General features: G+C 42.8%; 2 protein-coding genes across 3 annotated transcripts in view; one reads left to right on the forward strand and one right to left on the reverse strand.

Annotated features, from left to right (window-relative positions):
- The window catches only part of sez6l2 (seizure related 6 homolog (mouse)-like 2), a 22,171-nt gene extending 18,105 nt beyond the window's left edge, over window positions 1-4,066 (reverse strand). The window contains exons 1-4 of one of the 2 annotated variants that reach the window (XM_033970468.2): window positions 3,802-4,066; window positions 3,149-3,225; window positions 1,896-2,018; window positions 403-603 (exon numbers count right to left, since the gene is read on the reverse strand). In XM_033970468.2, the coding sequence (XP_033826359.1) occupies window positions 403-603; window positions 1,896-2,018; window positions 3,149-3,206 (382 nt within the window). In that variant the 5' untranslated portion in view covers window positions 3,207-3,225; window positions 3,802-4,066. The remainder of the gene's footprint in view (window positions 1-402; window positions 604-1,895; window positions 2,019-3,148; window positions 3,226-3,801) is intronic. The other variant, XM_055223409.1, reaches the window with a different exon arrangement.
- Window positions 4,016-18,549, forward strand: asphd1 (aspartate beta-hydroxylase domain containing 1). Its single transcript, XM_033970491.2, has 6 exons — window positions 4,016-4,110; window positions 6,431-6,878; window positions 8,565-8,771; window positions 13,698-13,905; window positions 16,917-17,030; window positions 18,440-18,549. Exons 2-6 carry the CDS (start codon window positions 6,447-6,449, stop codon window positions 18,547-18,549), a joined length of 1,071 nt encoding a protein of 356 aa, XP_033826382.1. The 5' UTR covers window positions 4,016-4,110; window positions 6,431-6,446.
- The last annotated feature ends 1,632 nt before the right edge of the window (window positions 18,550-20,181 follow it).

The following is a 20,181-nucleotide window of genomic DNA, read 5'->3' on the forward strand; positions in this document are numbered from 1 at the left end:
TCACAAACCAGAATTACATAGTACTGTACGCCATCAAGTGTACATGTGTGAAGTTATCTTAAAAGTGCAGTTATGTCATTTTTTCTGGTGGGATAGTGAGACTGGGAGACCCACCTCTCCATGGATATGACCTGTAACTTGGCCTGCAGACGTCACCTACCACTTTCAATGGAGATAAGTTTAATTTCTCTGCACTTCTCTTCCCTCTAATGAAAATGCACTTTGTGGGTTATAAACATGAACTGAAATAAAATGTTTGCATAAAATCAAACATGCCGTAGCCTCTCGTGAGCATAAAATATTATCCAAAATAAAAATCTACCAGCATTTGACTTGTTTTTGATCCTTTTAAGTCCTTCTATCTGCAATATCCAACGTCCAGGTCCCACCTAAAGTATTTACCTGGAGCGTGCATGGTGGTGATGGTGGTCGTCGTGATCAGAGTGGTGGTGGTCTCCTCCTCCACCGGCAGGGACGACATGGAGCTCCTCAGCCCGGACTGTCTCGACGGACTCGTGGTCAGCATCCCCGGAGAGAGGCCCGCGGCGGTGGACTCGCTCTGCCTCAGCCTGGGCACGGCCTGGGTGGGGTTGGTTGTCGTACCTGTAAGTCCCAAAATATTTAGACAGTGACAATTACACAGAAGTATTATGTTAAAGAGGACATGTTATACCACAGGATGGAGTCGATTTTTTTTGTTTCGTTTATGCTTAAAAGTGCATTTGGTAACATTTCTGGTGTCTCCGTGGAGATGTGATTGCTTTGTCAAGAATATTTCACATTATATGTCGTTAAATTAAAGTATCTCCAACAGGAAAAGCAGGTGGAGACAACAATCAAAGCTACAGATCATATCTATGGAGCGGCAAACAAACTCACAGTGCTTTTTTTCATGGTATTTTTGTACAATAAAAACACCTTAAGTGAAAAAAACATGCAAAATATTCCGGACAAAGACGTAACATCTCCGTAGAGACAAGGATGTGGCAGATAATCCGTCAGAAAGTTACATAGTTCACTGTTAAGTTATCTCTATCTGTAGGAGGTGGCGTTAAGAGCTATAAGTAAAATGGTTGCACTCAAATTTGCATGGATGTAAAAAAAAAAATGACTATAACTGCGTATTTCCTGATAAACTGACATTTTAAGACAGTCATACGTTTTAATTTAACTTGTCGGGGGCCACATAAAATGACGTGGCGGGCCGCATTTGGCCGCTGGGCCTTGAGTTTGACACATATGCGACTAACCTGTAAGTCACTGATTTGATCCGCGCTCCGATCCGTGCACGCTAGTTTAAGGTATCTCGTCTGATTTTGGAAGCTGAGCAAGGCCGAGCCGGGTTAGAACTTGGATATGGGGCCGCTGTAAATACCAGATACTACGGTGACTCCTGCGCACACTATTATTGTGTTCTTAGGTAATATACTGTACCCACATTGTCTCGTATCAGTGTGACGTCTGAGCTGTGGTTGTGCTTAAAGGTTCAGATTAGCAGCCTCGGTTCTGTCTGTCTATGTCAGAGCATCTGTGGCTATAAAAGTAAGTGACTGAATAATGCACGAAACTGTAAGGCGACTTTGAGCATCTAGGAAAGTGTTATGTAAGACTAATGTGTTTTTATGTTATTAAGAATGTGCCCCATCTCAAAGCTAAACTTGATTGTTATTGTCTGGGGTCATGGTCACTTGAAAATGGTTCAGTCTCTACTTCTACGTCCAGCAGAATGCATCAGACACCTATTATAATTATTTTAAACGGAAAATGAAAGAAGCGTTGTTGTACGTTTAACATACTTGGCTTACAAAATCTAAAATGATATCAAAAAGTCAGTATAAAGCACAGCATGTCCTCTTTAAAACCATACAAGCCACGTCTGACGCAGCTCGGAGCACCTGTGGCGGGTTGTCCGAGGTACTCTTTACTTTGCAGCGCGGCGTGGAGTAGCTCACCGGGGGGATAGGTGTCCGGGCTGGAGGTCGGAGGTGTATCGGGTTCGGGAGTCATGAAGCTCATACCTAAAAAGGCCAAAGCTCGTTGTAAGTGATTAGCGTGGGTTAAATTACACAATAGACAACATGCGCTTTGTACTGGTTTGTAATAGGTGGGATTAACACGAGGGCTTGCAGTTTTAACGGGTTCAGTGTTTAAAAGTTGAGGAAGAGTTTGGATTTTTAGGGTAGGAATATGTTGCTTAAAGTTTTGACTTGGTTTTTCAGTACAAATAAACTCATCTTTTGTTTGTAGATAACGTCTTTGTCATTTTGGGAAGTCACAAAATATCAAAAATATGTGTTTGAGGTTATAATTCTGCATTTGATTATATTTAGAGTATACATTTTGAGAAACTATACTTAAGGGCAGCAATGAAAATCAACTAAAGGTGACAATTTGACTATAAAAAATAATTGCAAGCGTATTTTGTTAATAGTAATCTTTATCTGGACATATAAACACACGCCAAAAGACCTTTTATAACAAAAACAACAGCATTATTAAATCAAAGTGTCAAACAAGACACTAAATATACTCTATGTAGAAGCCTTCAGTCACCAGATTCCAACGTTTATTTAGTTTATAATATATTTTAGAAGTCGCATTGTACAAGAGAATTAATCGTTTGACTAGTCGACTATTGAAATAAATGTTAACTGGAGCCGTACTATGTTTAGATACAGTCATTATTCATGTGTTAGAATTTAGAATATGGTTCCTTTTCTAAAATCAAAGGAAAACATCACTTCACACTGCTAATTACATTCAAAACACGTGGTACAACAACATAAATCTGCCACGTTTTTTGCACTATAATAAAATGCAACTCAAAGTTAAAGTGTTCAGAATAAAGTACTGAACGACTGGGCTATGTATTACTAAATTTTAATTCAAGTGTTCAGGATTCTGTAACTAATACCTGCTCAGAGTATTCATACCATCACTGCCTTCACAATCATTTCAGCCGATTGCACTTTGCTAATTGCAGCCGTTTAAATTACGACTTTTAATGCAACTGACTTTCAACTTTGGCATTTTCTCTTTGTCTGGTCCCTCGGTCAAATACTGTCCCCTCCAACGAAACTATTATATTTGCACATACATAAATACATGGGGCAAATGACACCAAACACAACATACAAAAGACAGTTACCTGACACCAAGTGGAGCATGGTGACTGACAGCAGCACCAGAAGCTGTGTGGCCCCCATGTCTTTGGATGAAAACGCACTGGGAAAGAAAGAAACACATCACAATAGGTTATTCATTTTGGAATAACTGGCTTTGTTACACAATGTACAGCTCGGATTGCTACATAGCAGGTCAGATACTAGCAACAAGCACTACTGCATAGCTAATCTCACACGGTTTTGTTGTTGGTCCCCTATGTTTTTTTTTTCTTTTTTTTAAGCATTGTCGATGAAAAAATGTAAAGCTAACCCAATTCCACACAGAAAACCATAAGGCAAGGCTATGTTTTTGACCAGGCCTTCCCTCGACACAAGCTCACAAGATATTCATGCATTTTCTGCACCCAATCCAACCGACTCCAAATCCACCAAATCCCTGCTACAACCCAAACTGCACCGTCTCCATCTTTCCACATAGGCGCACCCCCAAAACCTTTTACTTATGCGTAATTAAGCTTTTTCCAGGCGTTCCCTCTGCTGAAGACACCACTAAAACACCACGAATCCCTGTCAGTGCCTCGCTTTTTCAAACCCCCCTGGCCCTTTTTGTGCACCAGCGGATGATATTGGCTTTTTTAGCATCTGCCATCAACACGGATTTGGAGCGCGCATTTACCTCGCTTTTCCTGGACGTCGAGGCGCGTATCTATGTCCCCCCTGACCCTGCTGCGGTTGTGGTTAGGCCTCCGGGAAACACACACACGGCGCTCTCGGGGTCTCTGTACCGATCAGATGCCCCCCTGTTTGGCTGCTTACGGTGCGCTTGACGCATTCAGCCAGCGATGATGTGAGGGCATTTGTATTGACGCTCCAGGTGCGCTCTAGCGGACACAGGCTGAAACTGCAAAACCGAGCCGTGCTGGAGCTGCGTTGCTTTTCAGAGGCTGTCGACCACAAAACAACACAGCGCTACGGTTATAGGAAGGTAAAGATATAACCAAAAAGGACATGCTTGGACGTGTTTTGTCGTGCATGCGTGCGTAAAAGCCTGCATGCGCCGCGCGTTTTGCTCTTAGAACCGATTCCTGATTTGATTTCGCGCATTTTATTGAAGAAATCAGTAGATGGGATGATGGGGTTGGTGCAACAGCGAATGTAAAGCTCGGGGAAAGGGTCGATGCATGTCCCTGGCGTGGTCCATGCGTGCTGGTGGCTGTCATTGGACCGTATCGCGAGCGTGTCATTGATGCCAACAGGAAATAAACCATCAGGAATAAACCGATTAGAGAATGAACCCCCTCTTCCCAGACCCCCGCCACCATCAGACATCACGGTGCAGTTGCTCAGGCACACACACACACGCACGCACACACACATGTTAATTCATCAACCAGTCAACTCTGGACGATATGTTCCTCTCATGATGTAATAAAGCATCAGTTGCCAGTTCCCTTGTCACGTCTGTCTGCTCAGTCTGTCTCTGTTGACCTGTGCGCAGCTGTGGTTGCTCCTCTCTTGTCGTTATGTAATATGTTTCTGCCCTCCTCATAATCTTAATAACATTAGGACTAATTCAGGCTGAACAAAATATGCCACTGACAGCATTTCTGTCATCAATAGTCAGATTAAACATATGGTGCCTTTGAGTGGCTTTGGTGACAAGCAAGGTCACATTTCTGTTGTCTAAAATATAAATATGTTTGAAGTTTGTTTGTTTGCAGGTCAGAAAAGGTTCAGGTTTGAATGTAACAGGACTGTTGTATAATGTTTGTTACTGGGTCAGACGTGGTGAGTCATAACCTGTTGGGTCAAAAAGCAAAAAATTTAGAACTGTAAGGCTAAACATAAAAAATAATAATAATAATAATAAAAATAAAAAAACAACATTTTTCTCACTCCATCTCATTGTTTCCATAGACATAACAATATTATACTGTTTTTTCCTGTTTTGAATAGTATAAGGAATGTTGGCTCTTTTTAACTATTGTATTATTTGTGTTTTGTAAATTTTCTTAAAGGTGCACAAAGTAAATGCACGTCTGTTATTACTAATGTTTCCAACCTGCATGTTTTACTGTTGCTTTTATTCAGACTGACACTTAAACTTTCCATTTTTCTGCTTTCCATGTTTCCTTGTGTTATGTTAAATTGTTTTATCATGTTGTGATTCCACTTTCCGCTTTCTGTACGTCTGATAAAGGACTACAGAGGGAAAATAACCTCTTGGCTGAGTCTGACATATTATTCAGTTGTTCTGTTGGTCAATATACACTGTCCTTGTTATAAATAAATAAGTAAAAATAAAACAAAACAAAACAAAAAACCCCAAAACCAAATAAAATAAAATAAAACAAAACACAAAAAAATAAATAAAATAAAACAAAATAAAAAAATAAAAAAATAAAATAAAATAAAACAAAACAAGATAGATGTTGCTTTGCTTATAATGCCCCATGATGACATTACATTATGCACCTTGATGCTACCAGGCTAAATTACAGGTCAGTTTTCCGAGAGGCGATTCCGCTCATTGCAAGAATTAACATTTATTTTTCAAGGTATTTTTGACCCATAAAATCATCTGTAATTCTTTAAATGCCATGCTATGGAACATCTACACAAAACATTATAATCTCCATGATCACTGGGCAGCAGGTCCTCGCGAAAAAACATTTAATATTTAGTTTTTAATTGTTTTGCTCAATTGAATGTTCAACAATTACAAACGAAACAACAGGAAGTAGGAGAGAGTGTAATATATTATAATTGAGTTTGTTTGATTGAGCAGCAAACTCCACAGACTGTGATTGGTTTTGGGAAATAGAAAATATCAGGGCTGTAGTTGACCAAAGAAATGACTGATTGGTCAATTAAAGACACGTCCTACTGTCAATTAGTCGACTAAAAAGGGGGCTGGCCAAAAGCTCTTAAAACTATTATTTATCTCTATGTCTCTGACCCAAACAAGACCACAGCTGCACGATAGTTCATGCAAAAACAACCATTTATGCAGAAAAAGTACTAGGAAACAATGTATTTATATCAAATTCAACTGAAATATTTAGTTTAATCCGCTTTTTTGTATATTAAAAAAACAAACAAATCTTCTTCAAAACTTCTCCTTTTGTTGTTGTCCCATGTAAATCCTTATAATCTAAATAAAATAATTGCTCAACTAAAGCAAAAATACCACCGACAAACAACAAAACCACTACAGCCCTAGAAATACGGTGCTGAAATGTAGTTTGAATCTTTGTTATAATTACTTTTGCATACACTATTCAACCTTTTTTCTTCTTTTTCAGGTTCCTCGGGGTCAAAATGCAGTGGCCCCTGAGCACGCTGCCCCTGCCCCTCTGCAGCGACCTGGGCGTTCAGTCTTTAAGCGGACTCCTGTGGACCTTCCTCCTCCTCTTCCTCTGGCACTGCTATCGGATGGGCACGGACTCGCCCGCCCACCCCCACAGCTCCAAACTCAACTCGCGCCGAGGCTTGAAGAACTGCGCCGGGTCCAAGTGTAGTGTCCGCTCCAGAGGTGATCAGAGGAGCCCCTTCATCTCCATGGAAACGGAGGAGGAGGAGGACGAAGAGGAGGAGAGGGGACAGGGATATCTCACCCCCGTGCTGAGTCATGCCTTGTTCCCGGCCCAAGCGTCCTCCCAAGCCAAGAAACTGTACGCAGCGCTGCAGGAGTATGCCAAGCGCTACAGCTGGGTGGGCATGGGACGTATTCACAAAGGCCTACGAGAACAGGTCTACTTATACTTTGACTGCCAGTACTTCTATTACTGTCACTACTACTGCTAATACTTGACAGGTTTTCATGCTTTTTTCACTTTATTTAGCGGGATAGTACCTGTAGTTCATATTTATCATAGTTTTACATCACTCAAGTGGCAGTTTGTGGAAAAAAGTTGAGAAGAAAAGTGCAAAAATACAGGGAGTATTTCTAAAACTAATAACCATCAATACAGAAATGCACGCACACATTTTCCTGACAAAGCTGTGATTATCTTCTTTATTTGTCTAATCATAACTATTTTGTAATATGGACACATTTTGGACCTTGGAAACAGATATGAAATGACCTCTATGTGTCTGCTGCCCGAGTCCAACCAGGAAGTAAAATGATAAAAAAAAAAAAAAAAACAAGACAAAACTAGACAATTTTTTTTAGTAAAATCTTAACTCACTTTTCTTAACTTTAGTGAAACGAGCAGTCAAACCTGTTACATGGACTTTAATAATGTTCATAGATGTGTTAAAGTCTCTTGAAGTGCTGCACTTTAGTCATTATTCATTTACTCCACACTTGTTGGTGCTGATATTGTAGCCACAACTGCCCTGGGGTAGATGGAGAGAAGTGATGGTGTAAATGTGCACAATCGTCAACCACTCCCCCTCTCATCACAATCACACTCAACATGGGTGAAGTGTCTTGCCTATGGACACAACAACCAAACATGGTCCAAGTGGGAATCAATCCTTCAAACTTTGGTATAAAAGTGCTCTCACTACTGATTTACTGTTTAGTAGATTTGTACTTTTATTACTGTTACTGGACAAGTACACAGGGTCCTTTTACTGCAGTACTGCTGTCCCTGCTAATACTACTTGATTAATTTGAGCTCCAAATTATGTTTTCATTTGCTCTTTTCAGACATTTCTCCAATCACCTCTACTCTCCCCACACCTCCCTCTCTTCTCCCGCGGTACATGGACTTTCTTGTTCAAATTCAAAATACAGATATATCTCAGACTTTACTGACGTGTGTACTTCACAGAGGCCGCCGGGTGCACTGTTTGTAAAGTACTGTACTGATGTTTTCTCTGTACTGCCTGAAATATTCACAACCACACATTTTATCACAAATCCATAACACCAAGGATATTATAAGGTCAAGAGTTCAACGTGGTTTCTCTGGTGATGCAAACTCCTGTTGTGTCCTTGTGCAAAACACTTCCTCCACATTTCCTTCAGTTTCTTAATGAACTCCTGTGGGTGTGAGTGGGTGATTTATTGATGCTGAACACTGTGAGTTACCAGCAGAAGCTAAAAACCCACACGAAACTGTATTCATATGTAGAGGCGGGAAATTTATAGAAAACACTATAATATTGTTGTTTTGGAGATATGCAAAATTAGAATGTACTGAGCGTATTGTATATAATAAAAAAATATTAAAATGACCTCAAAAAGAGACTGTCTAATCTCCCAAAAGATAAACCTTGGGAAGTGGGAAGAGTAATTAACACTCATGTAAGAGTACTGTTACTTCAATCAAAATATTACTCAAGCAGGAGTAAAAATATGCTGTTTGGAAAGTGCTCTGAAAGTACAATTTCTCTAAAAAGTTATTCAAGTAAATGTACCTGTAGCCTCCTCTAATATATAGTCTGTTTATATATACTTACATATTTCTTGATGTACGTGTTCAGGAGCGTCTGGCCAGTCACTGCACCATTCAGAAGCCCCACCTCTTCTACCTGCCGGACGTGCCCAGTGTGCCCTTCTTCCCCCGGGACGCTCACCGACACGACATCGAGGTGCTGGAGGCCCACTCCCCCGTCATCCTGTCCGAGTTCCAGGCCGTGTATCAGCGCGGCATCGACTCCAAACACGGCTGGACCTCTATGGGACCCAAGGTACAAAAAAAAACACCAAAAAACAACACTGTGGAAGGTCATTTGTTTTATCAGATTTTAAATTCCTTTGATTTTTTTAAACTCTGAAAAACATAGATAAGATAAACCTTTATTCATCCCAAAATGACAATGTTGCAGAGATAAAGCTGTAAGATTAAAAAACATGTGGTAATGGCATGTTTGAATTGTTTTTTTTAAAATTGTGAATTACATCCCTAAGGGTGCGCCCGGCCACTCTGCGGAGGAAGCCCATTTCAGCCGCTTGTATCCGCGATCTTGTCCTTTCGGTCATTACCCAAAGCTCATGACCATAGGTGAGGGTAGGAACGTAGATTGACCGGTAAATCGAGAGCTTCGCCTTCCGGCTCAGCTCCTTCTTTACCACAACGGACCAATACAGCGACCGCATCACTGCAGACGCTGCACCGATCCGCCTGTCAATCTCACGCTCCATCCTTCCCTCACTCGTGAACAAGACCCCGAGATACTTGAACTCCTCCACTTGGGGCAGAGACTCACCACCCACCCGGAGAGAGCAAACCACCTTTTTCCGGTCGAGAACCATGGCCTCGGATTTGGAGGAGCTGATTCTCATCCCAGCCGCTTCACACTCGGCTGCAAACCGCCCCAGTGCCTGCTGCAGGTCCTGGCTCGAAGAAGCCATCAGGACAACATCATCTGCAAACAGCAGAGATGAAATCCTGTGGTTCCCAAACCAGACCCCCTCCGGCCCCTGGCTGCGCCTAGAAATTCTGTCCATAAATATAATGAACAGAACCGGTGACAAAGGGCAGCCCTGGCGGAGTCCAACATGCACTGGGAACAGGTCTGACTTACTGCCGGCAATGCGAACACAGCTCCTGCTCCGGTCATACAGGGACCGGACAGCCCTTAGCAAAGAGCCCCGGACCCCATACTCCCAGAGCACCCCCCAAAGGACACCACGAGGGACACGGTCGAATGCCTTCTCCAGATCCACAAAACACATGTGGACTGGTTGGGCATACTCCCATGAGCCCTCGAGGACCCGATGGAGAGTATAGAGCTGGTCCAGTGTTCCACGACCAGGACGAAAACCACACTGCTCCTCCTGAATCCGAGGTTCGACTATCGGTCGGATTCTCCTCTCCAGCACCCTGGAATAGACCTTACCGGGAAGGCTGAGGAGTGTGATTCCCCTGTAATTGGAACACACCCTCCGGTCCCCCTTCTTATACAGAGGGACCACCACCCCGGTCTGCCATTCCACAGGTACTGTCCCCGACCGCCACGCGATGTTGCAGAGACGTGTCAGCCAAGACAGTCCCACAACATCCAGAGACTTGAGGTACTCAGGACGGATCTCATCCACCCCCGGAGCCTTGCCACCGAGGAGCTTGCCAACCACCTCAGTGACTTCAGCCAGGGTGATGGACGAGTCCGCCCCTGGGTCCCCAGTTTCTGCTTCCTCCTCGGAAGACGTGACAGTGGGATTGAGGAGATCCTCAAAGTATTCCTTCCACCGCCCGACAACATCCCCAGTCGAGGTCAGCAGCTCTCCACCCGCACTGTAAACAGTGTTGGTGAAGCACTGCTTTCCCCTCCTGAGGCGTCGGACGGTTTGCCAGAATCTCTTTGAGGCCGTCCGATAGTCCTCCTCCATGGCCTCCCCGAACTCCTCCCAACCCCGAGTTTTTGCCTCTGTGACTGCCCGAGCCGCGGCACGCTTGGCCCGCCGGTACTCATCAGCTGCCTCAGGAGTCCCACGAGCCAACAAGGCTCGATAGGACTCCTTCTTCAGCTTGACGGCATCCCTTACTTCCGGTGTCCACCACCGGGTTCGGGGATTGCCGCCGCGACAAGCACCACAGACCTTACGACCACAGCTACGAGCAGCCGCATCAACAATAGAGGTGGAGAACATGGCCCACTCGGAGTCCATGTCTCCAACCTCCCCCGGGATCAGGGAGAAGCTCTCCCGGAGGTGGGAGTTGAAGACCCCCCTGACAGAGGGCTCCGCCAGACGTTCCCAGCAGACCCTCACAATACGCTTGGGCCTGCCAGGTCTGTCCGGCTTCCTCCTCCGCCAGCGGATCCAACTCACCACCAGGTGGTGATCAGTTGACAGCTCAGCCCCTCTCTTCACCCGAGTGTCTAAGACACGCGGTCGGAGGTCAGATGACACGACAACAAAGTCGATCATCGACCTCCGACCTAGAGTGTCCTGGTGCCATGTGCACCGATGGACACCCTTGTGCTCGAACATGGTGTTTGTTATGGACAAGCTGTGACTAGCACAGAAGTCCAATAACAAAACACCGCTCGGGTTCAGATCGGGGAGGCCGTTCCTCCCAATCACGCCCCTCCAAGTGTCACTGTCGTTACCCACATGGGCGTTGAAGTCCCCCAGGAGAACAACGGAGTCCCCGGTTGGTGCACTGTCTAGTACCCCTCCCAGGGACTCCAAGAAGGCCGGGTACTCTGCACTGCTGTTTGGCCCGTAGGCCGACACAACAGTGAGAGACCTGTCCCCGACCCAAAGGCGCAGGGACGCGACCCTCTCGTTCACCGGAGTGAACCCCAACACGCAGCGGCTGAGCTGTGGGGCAATGAGCAAGCCCACACCAGCTCGCCGCCGCTCCCCGCGGGCAACGCCAGAGAAATGGAGAGTCCAACCCCTCTCAAGAAGTTGGGTTCCAGAGCCCAAGCTGTGCGTGGAGGTGAGGCCGACTATATCTAGCCGGTAACGCTCAACCTCCCGCACAAGCTCAGGCTCCTTCCCCCCCAGCGAGGTGACATTCCATGTCCCCAGAGCTAGTCTCCATGTCCGGAGATCCGGTCGTCGAGGTCCCCGCCTTCGACTGCTACCCGCCCCTCATGGCTCCTCCCGCAGGTGGTGGGTCCACGGGAGGACGGCCCCACGTCGTTTCTTCGGGCTGGGCCCGACCGGGCCCCGTGGGGAAAGGCCCGGCCACCAGGCTTTCGCTGCCGAGCACCCACCCCAGGCCTGGCTCCAGGGTGGGGCCCCGGTAACGCCAGTCCGGGCGACGTAACTGGCCTTGTTCTTTTCTTCTTCATGTGAGGCTTCTGAACCGCTCTTAGTCAGACCCGTCTCCCAGGACCTGTTTGCCATGGGTGACCCTACCAGGGGCATGAAGCCCCCGACAACATAGCTCCCAGGATCATTCGGGTGCTCAAACCCCTCCACCACGTTAAGGTGGCGGTAGGGTGAGGAGCTCGGTCACACGGGAGGAGCTCGGAGTAGAGCCGCTGCTCCTACACGTTGAGAGGAACCAGCTGAGGTGGCTCGGGCATCTGCTCAGGATGCCTCCTGGACGCCTCCCTAGGGAGGTGTTCTGGGCATGTCCCACCGGGAGGAGGCCCCGGGGAAGACCCAGGACACGCTGGAGGGACTATGTCTCTCGGCTGGCCTGGGAACGCCTTGGGGTCCCACCGGAGGAGCTGGAGGTCGTGTCCGGGGTGAGGGAAGTCTGGGAGTCCCTGCTTAGACTGCTGCCCCCGCGACCCGGCCCCGGATAAGCGGAAGAAAATGGATGGATGGATGGATGTGAATTACATTTAAAATTTTCCTCACAAATATATATTTATAAAATGACTGTGTAAAATTCATGGTGAAAAATTTTGCTGCAAAGATCCAAGATGTCAAGGTTTTTTAAAAGTCTAAATCTGATTAAACAAATGATCTTCCATAAACCTCAGACATATGGAGGTAATGTAGTATTTTTTTTTAAATAATTCCAACATGTATAGATTTTTTTTTGTGTTAAACAAAAACAGAACAAAACAAAAAAACAAATATAGTGAGGTTTAACATCAACGGGCACATTTTAACTGAAACTTTACACGCCCCTCCCACCTCCTTTTTCACACGCAGCACTGTCCCTCAGTTTCTGCTTCTGTTTTACTGTTTTAGGATGAACTACTAGGAGTGAAGAGGCTAATCAGTATGACAATAGGTGTGAGAGCGCCCACTAGGGGTCTGAGTGATTACGCTAAGTATGAGTCAGGCTCAGTTCACACTTAGTGCAGCTCATTAGACCGAGCCAACAAACAGAAACTCAAAACAAAAGGTGTGTTAGTTTCACCAATCTGATCAGAACTGAAGAAGCGACTTGGATGAGCAGCGAAACGTCTTCACTCCTGCAACTTTTTATCCAGTTGACAGATTAGAATTGTTCTTTTACTGTGGGTCAGGCCTGAACGACTGAGGGAGATTTATTTACAGACTTTAATCAATAGCAGCCAATTTACTACAGTTTGCTTTAAAGAGTTCTTCTTCTTTGTAATTGTGATAACATCATGTGCATCATTATTTTCAGTATAACCATGTGTGATTTAAAATGTTTTATATATATTTTTTGAGGCGAATGAATGACTTAAAGCTTCTATTAGTATGTGTGACTTTATCGGTTCAATTATAATTCAATGTATTATTCTGATTTGTTCATGAAAGTAAATTAAATGTGTTTAGTGAGTGTTTTATGTCTGTCTCCTGGGCACTATTCAAACCCTCCTGACGGTTCACTGTAAGATTCTGTCCAACACTCACAGCCCACAAGCCGACGTCACCCGCGCTGCCACATGACAATCCTCCATAAATATACAAAAACATGATACAAAACTGTGCACAGCAACAACAACGACAAACCTGATGTGATGTGCAGTAGTTTCATAGCGCTCTGAAGGGGGAGTGACAGCGCAGAGAGCAAAAGCAGGGAAGAGTGTCAAAAATGAAACTTATAAAACATGTTAATACATCATTTACGGGATTTTCAAAAGGTAAATGGTAATTAAAATGTGTTATGTGTTAATAGTTAGTACCATATACAAGTAAAATACACTTTCTTTAAACGCTGAAACATATTTCGAGTGTAAAAACCTCACTCTGCTTCATGTTTGTTCACACGGTGCTGTTCTCTCTCGTAGGGCCAGGCGGTGTTCCCTCTGTACAGCGCGGGTGTGTGTGTGGCGGGGAATTGTCGCTCGTGTCCGTGCACCTACAGGACCCTCCTCTCTCTGCGCACCTTCATCAACAGTAACTCTCTGGGATCGGCCGGTTTCTGGCTCCTGGGGCCCGGGGCCACTCTGGGCAGCTCCTACGGCCCCACCAACACTCGACTGCGCTGCCATTTGGGTGAGAAATGCACCACGACATGGGCCCTCCAAATTAACATGCAGAATTAGCATTTTGACTGACAGAACGTGTTTTTTGTCTAATTTGTTTGCATTTGTGTAGTTTTTTTGTTGACTTTACAACAAGAAGATACTAGGCAGGGGTGGAAATGAACTAATCACACTCAGGTTACTGTAATTAAGTACTTTTTGCAGTAGAATTTGTAATGCACTTGCACTATTTAATTGTAATTAGATAAAATTTAAATCACATTAATTTCTGAGTACAGTAGAAGTCTCAATTTCCTACTATTTTCTACAAGCTCAGCACATAACAGTATTGTCTGATCTGATTTGGTCAAAACAAATGCGGATTGTGGTGTAAAACGTCTTCATTTTATATCAACTGTTTTACTTTTATATATTTCGTCTAAAAGATTGAAAACTGCATCAAACAGTAACAGGTAACTAGTACTTTAAATAGTATTCTTCATGCATACTTTTTACTTTTACTTAAGTGCAAATTCGGCAGCAATAATTACTCCAGACATGTTACTGCACTTTCACTTAAATACACAGGTTCATTCTCTTTCCACGTCTGCTCCAAGGTTAATTTCTCATGTTTGATTTGATGTCCAACGTTATTTAGACTAGGACTTCTCCACGATCCTGACTGAGATCTGGAGAAGTGCGTCCACATGGTCCAGCTGCACCGAAGGACGGGTCAGGAGACGTGAAGGACAAATGTCTTTATGTCTCTATGGGGACAGTGAAGCTAATACATTATACCTGCTCCCCCATGTGGAGTCAGGGATGGCTCTCCATGAACCTTATTCTTTACTGTATTTCACATATGTCAAACTCAAGGCAAATGCGGCCCGCCACGTCATTTTATGTGGCCGTGAGAAGGTAAATTAAGGCTTGACTGTCATTTTAAAATAAGTCTATGCTGCTTTAATGTGTGCATCGACAATAAACTAATGAGATTTTCCCAACAAGTGAGACTGAGAAATATTTGCAAATAATCATCCCAAATTGTTCAGGAGGAAAAAAATTGTCGGCGTGGAAGGCAGTTTCAAGGTACTAAAGATGAATACAAGTTTGTGCTTTAAGGAGAAAATCTGTATGTTTTTTGTGTTATGAGGCGGGGTCGGTACACCAAACACGGAGCTCAGTATGAAAAAGTTAGCCTTCAAGAAAAACAACAAATTGTCCAATAATTAAAAGGCTAAAAAAGGCTGTTTTTGAAGCAGAGCTGAAGGTTCTGACCAGATACACACTTTTAAAAATGTCAGTTTACCAGGAAATACACGTAATATTTGCAACTTGAATAAGTAATAAATACAGAAACAGTTATTTAACAAGTTTAAAAGTAGTTACATTTATTTTACATGACATTTGTTTACATTTAGTGACATTTATCCTGCCACAGTCACATCTGGCCCTTGATGGCGGCCATTTTGCTGATGTGGCCCTCGGTGAAAATGAGTTTGACGCCTCTGCTGTGTTTGATCCTTAACTCAAATTTAACAATGCAGGGTTCACTTTATCATAATATCAGGCTTAATGTGTGAGTAAATCATTGTGCTAATGTTAAAAAATGACAATATACTGGAATAAGTTTCAAAGGCAGACGTTTGGACACTGGTTTTGAACATTTAGACGTTTCGACTGCCTTTGGAAAATCATTTAAAGGCACTGCTCTGAGAAGCTAAACTTTATACACTCTTATTCAGACGAGCTTTACAAACCTTTCTACCAGAGACGGATGAGGATTTACACCAACTAACACATATAACAGTAATAATAAAGCCAAAATAGTAGCATATCAATCACTTTGGACTGGATTTAAATAACAATATGTGATCTCCTGAGCCTAAAGTGCAGTACTCGTGAATGAATAATGCATCGTAAAGCACTTTCAGTTTGTTGAAAGGTGCTACATACAGTAGACACAAGGGATTATGTAGAGAACACTATACAACCCATGATGCTTTACTCCATTTTCAGCATAGAATTTCAAAAAGGGCGTTTTCCCCTGTCTTACCAAGAAAAAGGAACAGCTTGAGCATCGAACCAGCTCTGAATCTAAACGTTTATTGTCAGAACCGCTTATGTTCCCCTTCCCACCTTTAGTGAATCTAAGAGAGCTGCAATTGTTCTGTAAATAAATCACAAATCTATAATTTAGTCGTAATCTCAGTACTGGTCAGGGTCTCAAACTGTTGAAAATCAGATACTAATTGATACTAAAACTAGATACTCGTTTGAACAAGTATCGATGCTAAAAAAAGTCACATTTACAGGACAGAAATGAACCTTTTCTGAGCAGATTTAGAATGATCCTGAGCTGTATGAGACCACGTAGACCATGGGTGTCCAAACTTTTTTTTTGACGCCACCACCATACTTTTCAATAAAGCTTGGAACGTTTTATGTCTGTTTCACAATAAAATGTGATATTATTGAGGTTATAGCACTAGAAATTCTTAAATTGCTGAGAAAACATCTGTATGATCAATTGGGCCAGGTCAGCAGAAGGTCTGAGGGCCAATAAAAATGGTGCGAGGGCTGCATTTTGCCCGCGGGCCGTAGTTTGGACACCCCTGACATAGAATAATATACACCCATGGAGCACCTGGACGACGGAGGGATAACATCACGTGGTAATATAAAAGAAAGTACTATGATTTATGGGTGAAAATCACATTCTGAGAGAAAGAAAGAGTGTTTTTAATTATGGTATCGGAATCAGTAGTTTGAGTTTTTAGTATCGTGACAATATTAGGTTAGAAACATCACAATTAGACAGATTCCCAAATCGTTCATCTCTGCTAAACACATGCCAGAGTATTACATAAGACTGTGAGTTAGCTTGAAGATTCGGTTACTCATCCTGTTTTGTACCATGACTAATCTGACTCCATAATCCTCTCTATTTGGACAGTGCGGGCTAAGAGTGCGCGCCCTCCACCCCGTACTACACTTGTCCTGACCCTGAACCATAGCGAGCCCCTGTCCTTTGCCTTCCAGGGCTGCAGACCCCCCCGGAGTGCGAGCTGGTGGTGGGGGGAGAGCCGCAGTGCTGGTCAGAAGGACACTGCCTCCTGGTGGACGACTCCTTCCTCCACACCGTGTCGCACAAAGGTTGGTTAAAGGTTAAGCTGTAGGTGAATATGAAAAATGAACAATGGGATTAAAAAACACAGTATCAAAAATCTGTAGCAATGTCCTGGATAAAATAAGAGTTGGATTGGATTATTTGGAGAAGGTTTGACGGGTCAGTTGTAGTTTAAAGGACATATATTATGCAAAATTTGAGCTATAAAGTTGTTCGCTCATCAAAACTTATACCTACATTCACGGTTGTTTCATTAATTTGTTTATCCAAAATCGTGTTCTCTGAGCACTAAAAATCTCGATTGTGCGTTGCGGGTAAAAATCTGTCCGGTTTTTAATCCCATAAACGCATAGCTCTTTTAATGTAGCGTTCATGTGACTTAAGGGCTGCATTCGTTTATTTTCTCATTGTTCATTCCCATCGCTGACAGCAGAGGGAGCTCCAACACTTAAATTGCTCATTGGAAACAGAGGTATAGTTTGAAAAGTCTGTTTAGAAAAGTTAGAACATATGAAATACTATTCCCAAAGTTTAAAATGGAATTAAAGATACAATAATATGTGTTCTTTATGTGAAAGTATAAAAACAGCTTTATTGGTACAGTGTTTGTCCACTGATCTGAAGGTTGGAGGTTCGAATCCCGCTCCCGACATAAACATCATTGGGAGAGCAGTCAGATCCACTGTGCGTTGTGTCCTTGGGCAAGACACCTAACCCATTTTGCCCCAAGTGTCTGCGTACACTGGTGAATGGATGTGTTTGGCTTAGACGTTCCTTGATGTTCTTGATGATGCTTTGAGCACCTTAAAAGTGGGAAAACGCTCTATAAAAGTACCATGACCATTCACCAACATTTTGGAAGTAGGCCTACGATGCAGATATCACATAACTCATATATTTATCGTATTTCAGTTGTTATTACACTATTTATAACTGAGAATTATGGCCTACTATTTTTTTATTGACTATGATTCGTCAAAAATCTGTTTATTGTTTGACTGAAATGTTGTTCACTACATTATATCATTTCATACAAGCGTTTACTTTATTGAAATATAATGTTTGGTGTTTCTTTTGCCTTACCTGAGTTTTAACCATGTTTGACACAAAAAGATCCGTCTGGTATATTCTCATTGAGTTTTGTCCACACTTGTAACTTGTTTTCACTCTTGAACATGCACCAGGACTGAGACTCAAGTGTTAGGCAGATGTTTCCCATGATTCTCAGCAAAGAATGTTCATAATTGTTGACCACTATTAGTTATTACACAACAATTTGTTCTGTAAAATGCAGAGGTAACGTCTTTCGGTTGATTTTTTTTTCTCAGTTATGTGCATCAAGGCCATTTATCAATCAAAAGAAATTAAAATCAAGTGTAGACCCTTTAATATACAATTTCTAATACCACGTTCTTCTCCATATTTGTGCGTGCAGGTCCGCAGGAGGCCGGCCCGCGGGTCATTCTCAGCGTGGACCTGTGGCATCCCAACGTGGCGGCGGCTGAGAGACAGGCCCTGGACTTTATGTTCAGCCCCGAGCCCTGACGTCCCTGTGCTTCACCGGGGCGAGACGACATGGACACTGTCTGTACACTCCAAAAACAGATAAGAAACGTGGCTTTAGATGTGTTATGTCATCTTTTTACATTTATTTTATTTATCTTTAAGAGCACCCGGACTCTTTGTGTTAAAATACAGAACGATACAAACAAAAACAAAGCAAATAATAACTACATTGGTCTATTTATAGCATTAAAACAAGAGCACGAGTGATTATAAATGTTTATGACGTGTTGATACAAAGCATTTCTTTTCAAATTAGTCAACTTAAAACGTGCATGTTTAAAAATTCTAATAGTAAAATCTCATTGTTTGATATTAGTTTCTGTCATCTAATGTCACACAGCGCAGAAGCCGGGGCATTCGGTGAAATAATGGATCTATCAAATGTCTTTTCCACGGCTTTTACATCGATTTACAACGGGCAGAGTTACCAGCGTAAACTCTGGCATGTAGTTCATATTTCGTGCAGTAATTACTCTACACAATGGGAAGTTTTAGACTCTTACAGCCATGTTTCAGCTGTTAGAAGAGTCATAACAAACAGGTCAAACGCGATAGACTCTTAAGAAATCTTCACTTGATTTAATGCAACAAAACCAAATTTGCAACGCTCTGTATGATGTAATTTGTTGTTATATAAATGGCCGCACCACAGCTGACAGTAAAGATTAGGACTGTACTGGTGTTCGAGCCGTGTATGGATTTTTCTTTGTTGTTTCCGCGCGTTTACATTAGCGTTAAATGCGACGTGGCTGTGCACAGGTCACGTGTGTGGCATAGGCAAGGCAAGGCAAGTTTATTTGTGTAGCACAATTCGTACACAAGGTAATTCAAAGTGCTTTACAGAATAAGAAAGACATTAAAATCACACAAATTAAAACATAAATAATCACCCAATCTGCAACTCTCTCACCCACTCGTTTGCACCTTTAAAAACTCTCTCTCACTCTTTAAACACTGTCTTGCTCAGTTTAAGAACTTTCCCATTACTTTACAAAAAACTTTCCTGTCACTTTACTATGTCTAATAAAAGTCCATCAGTCCATGTTTCTTTTGTCATCATAAAATTACCATTAAAGGAGAAGAGTGCAGAATAAAAACCTTTCAGTCGTATGCACAGCTAAACATAAACCGACTGTGACGGTGCAGGTCATGATTCTGTGGTAGAATTTGCAATTTTATCTGTCAAAATTAAGATGTTACTAAACTTATTCACATGAAACTAAACCTGGCATAAAGTTCAGTATCTTCTCTGTCGACAAAAATGAATAAGTCTCCTTTTTATTTCAAGATAAATGTCAAGTTTATGGATCTAACACCAAACAACATATGATTTTCAGTTTGCATATTTATTTAAAAACATGTGAATTACCCAAATAGCTTCATTATTTTTGGTTCCTGCCCTTTATCTGCAATTATAACAGCACATTTTCAGAATATCTTGAACAAACCTGTTAACATGACACATTTAAATGTAAAAAGATGACACAATACACTTATGTGAACATTTAAAGTGTGTGGAGTGTATCTGTCTGCAGTGCTGGGTCATCACTGTGTTTTTACAAGCTTAAACCAGGAAGTGCCACGTTCTGTTAGCATTAGCATGTCGTAACC

The sequence above is a fragment of the Periophthalmus magnuspinnatus genome, chromosome 8 (genome assembly GCF_009829125.3).
Source record: "Periophthalmus magnuspinnatus isolate fPerMag1 chromosome 8, fPerMag1.2.pri, whole genome shotgun sequence".
Classification (NCBI taxonomy): domain Eukaryota; kingdom Metazoa; phylum Chordata; class Actinopteri; order Gobiiformes; family Gobiidae; genus Periophthalmus; species Periophthalmus magnuspinnatus.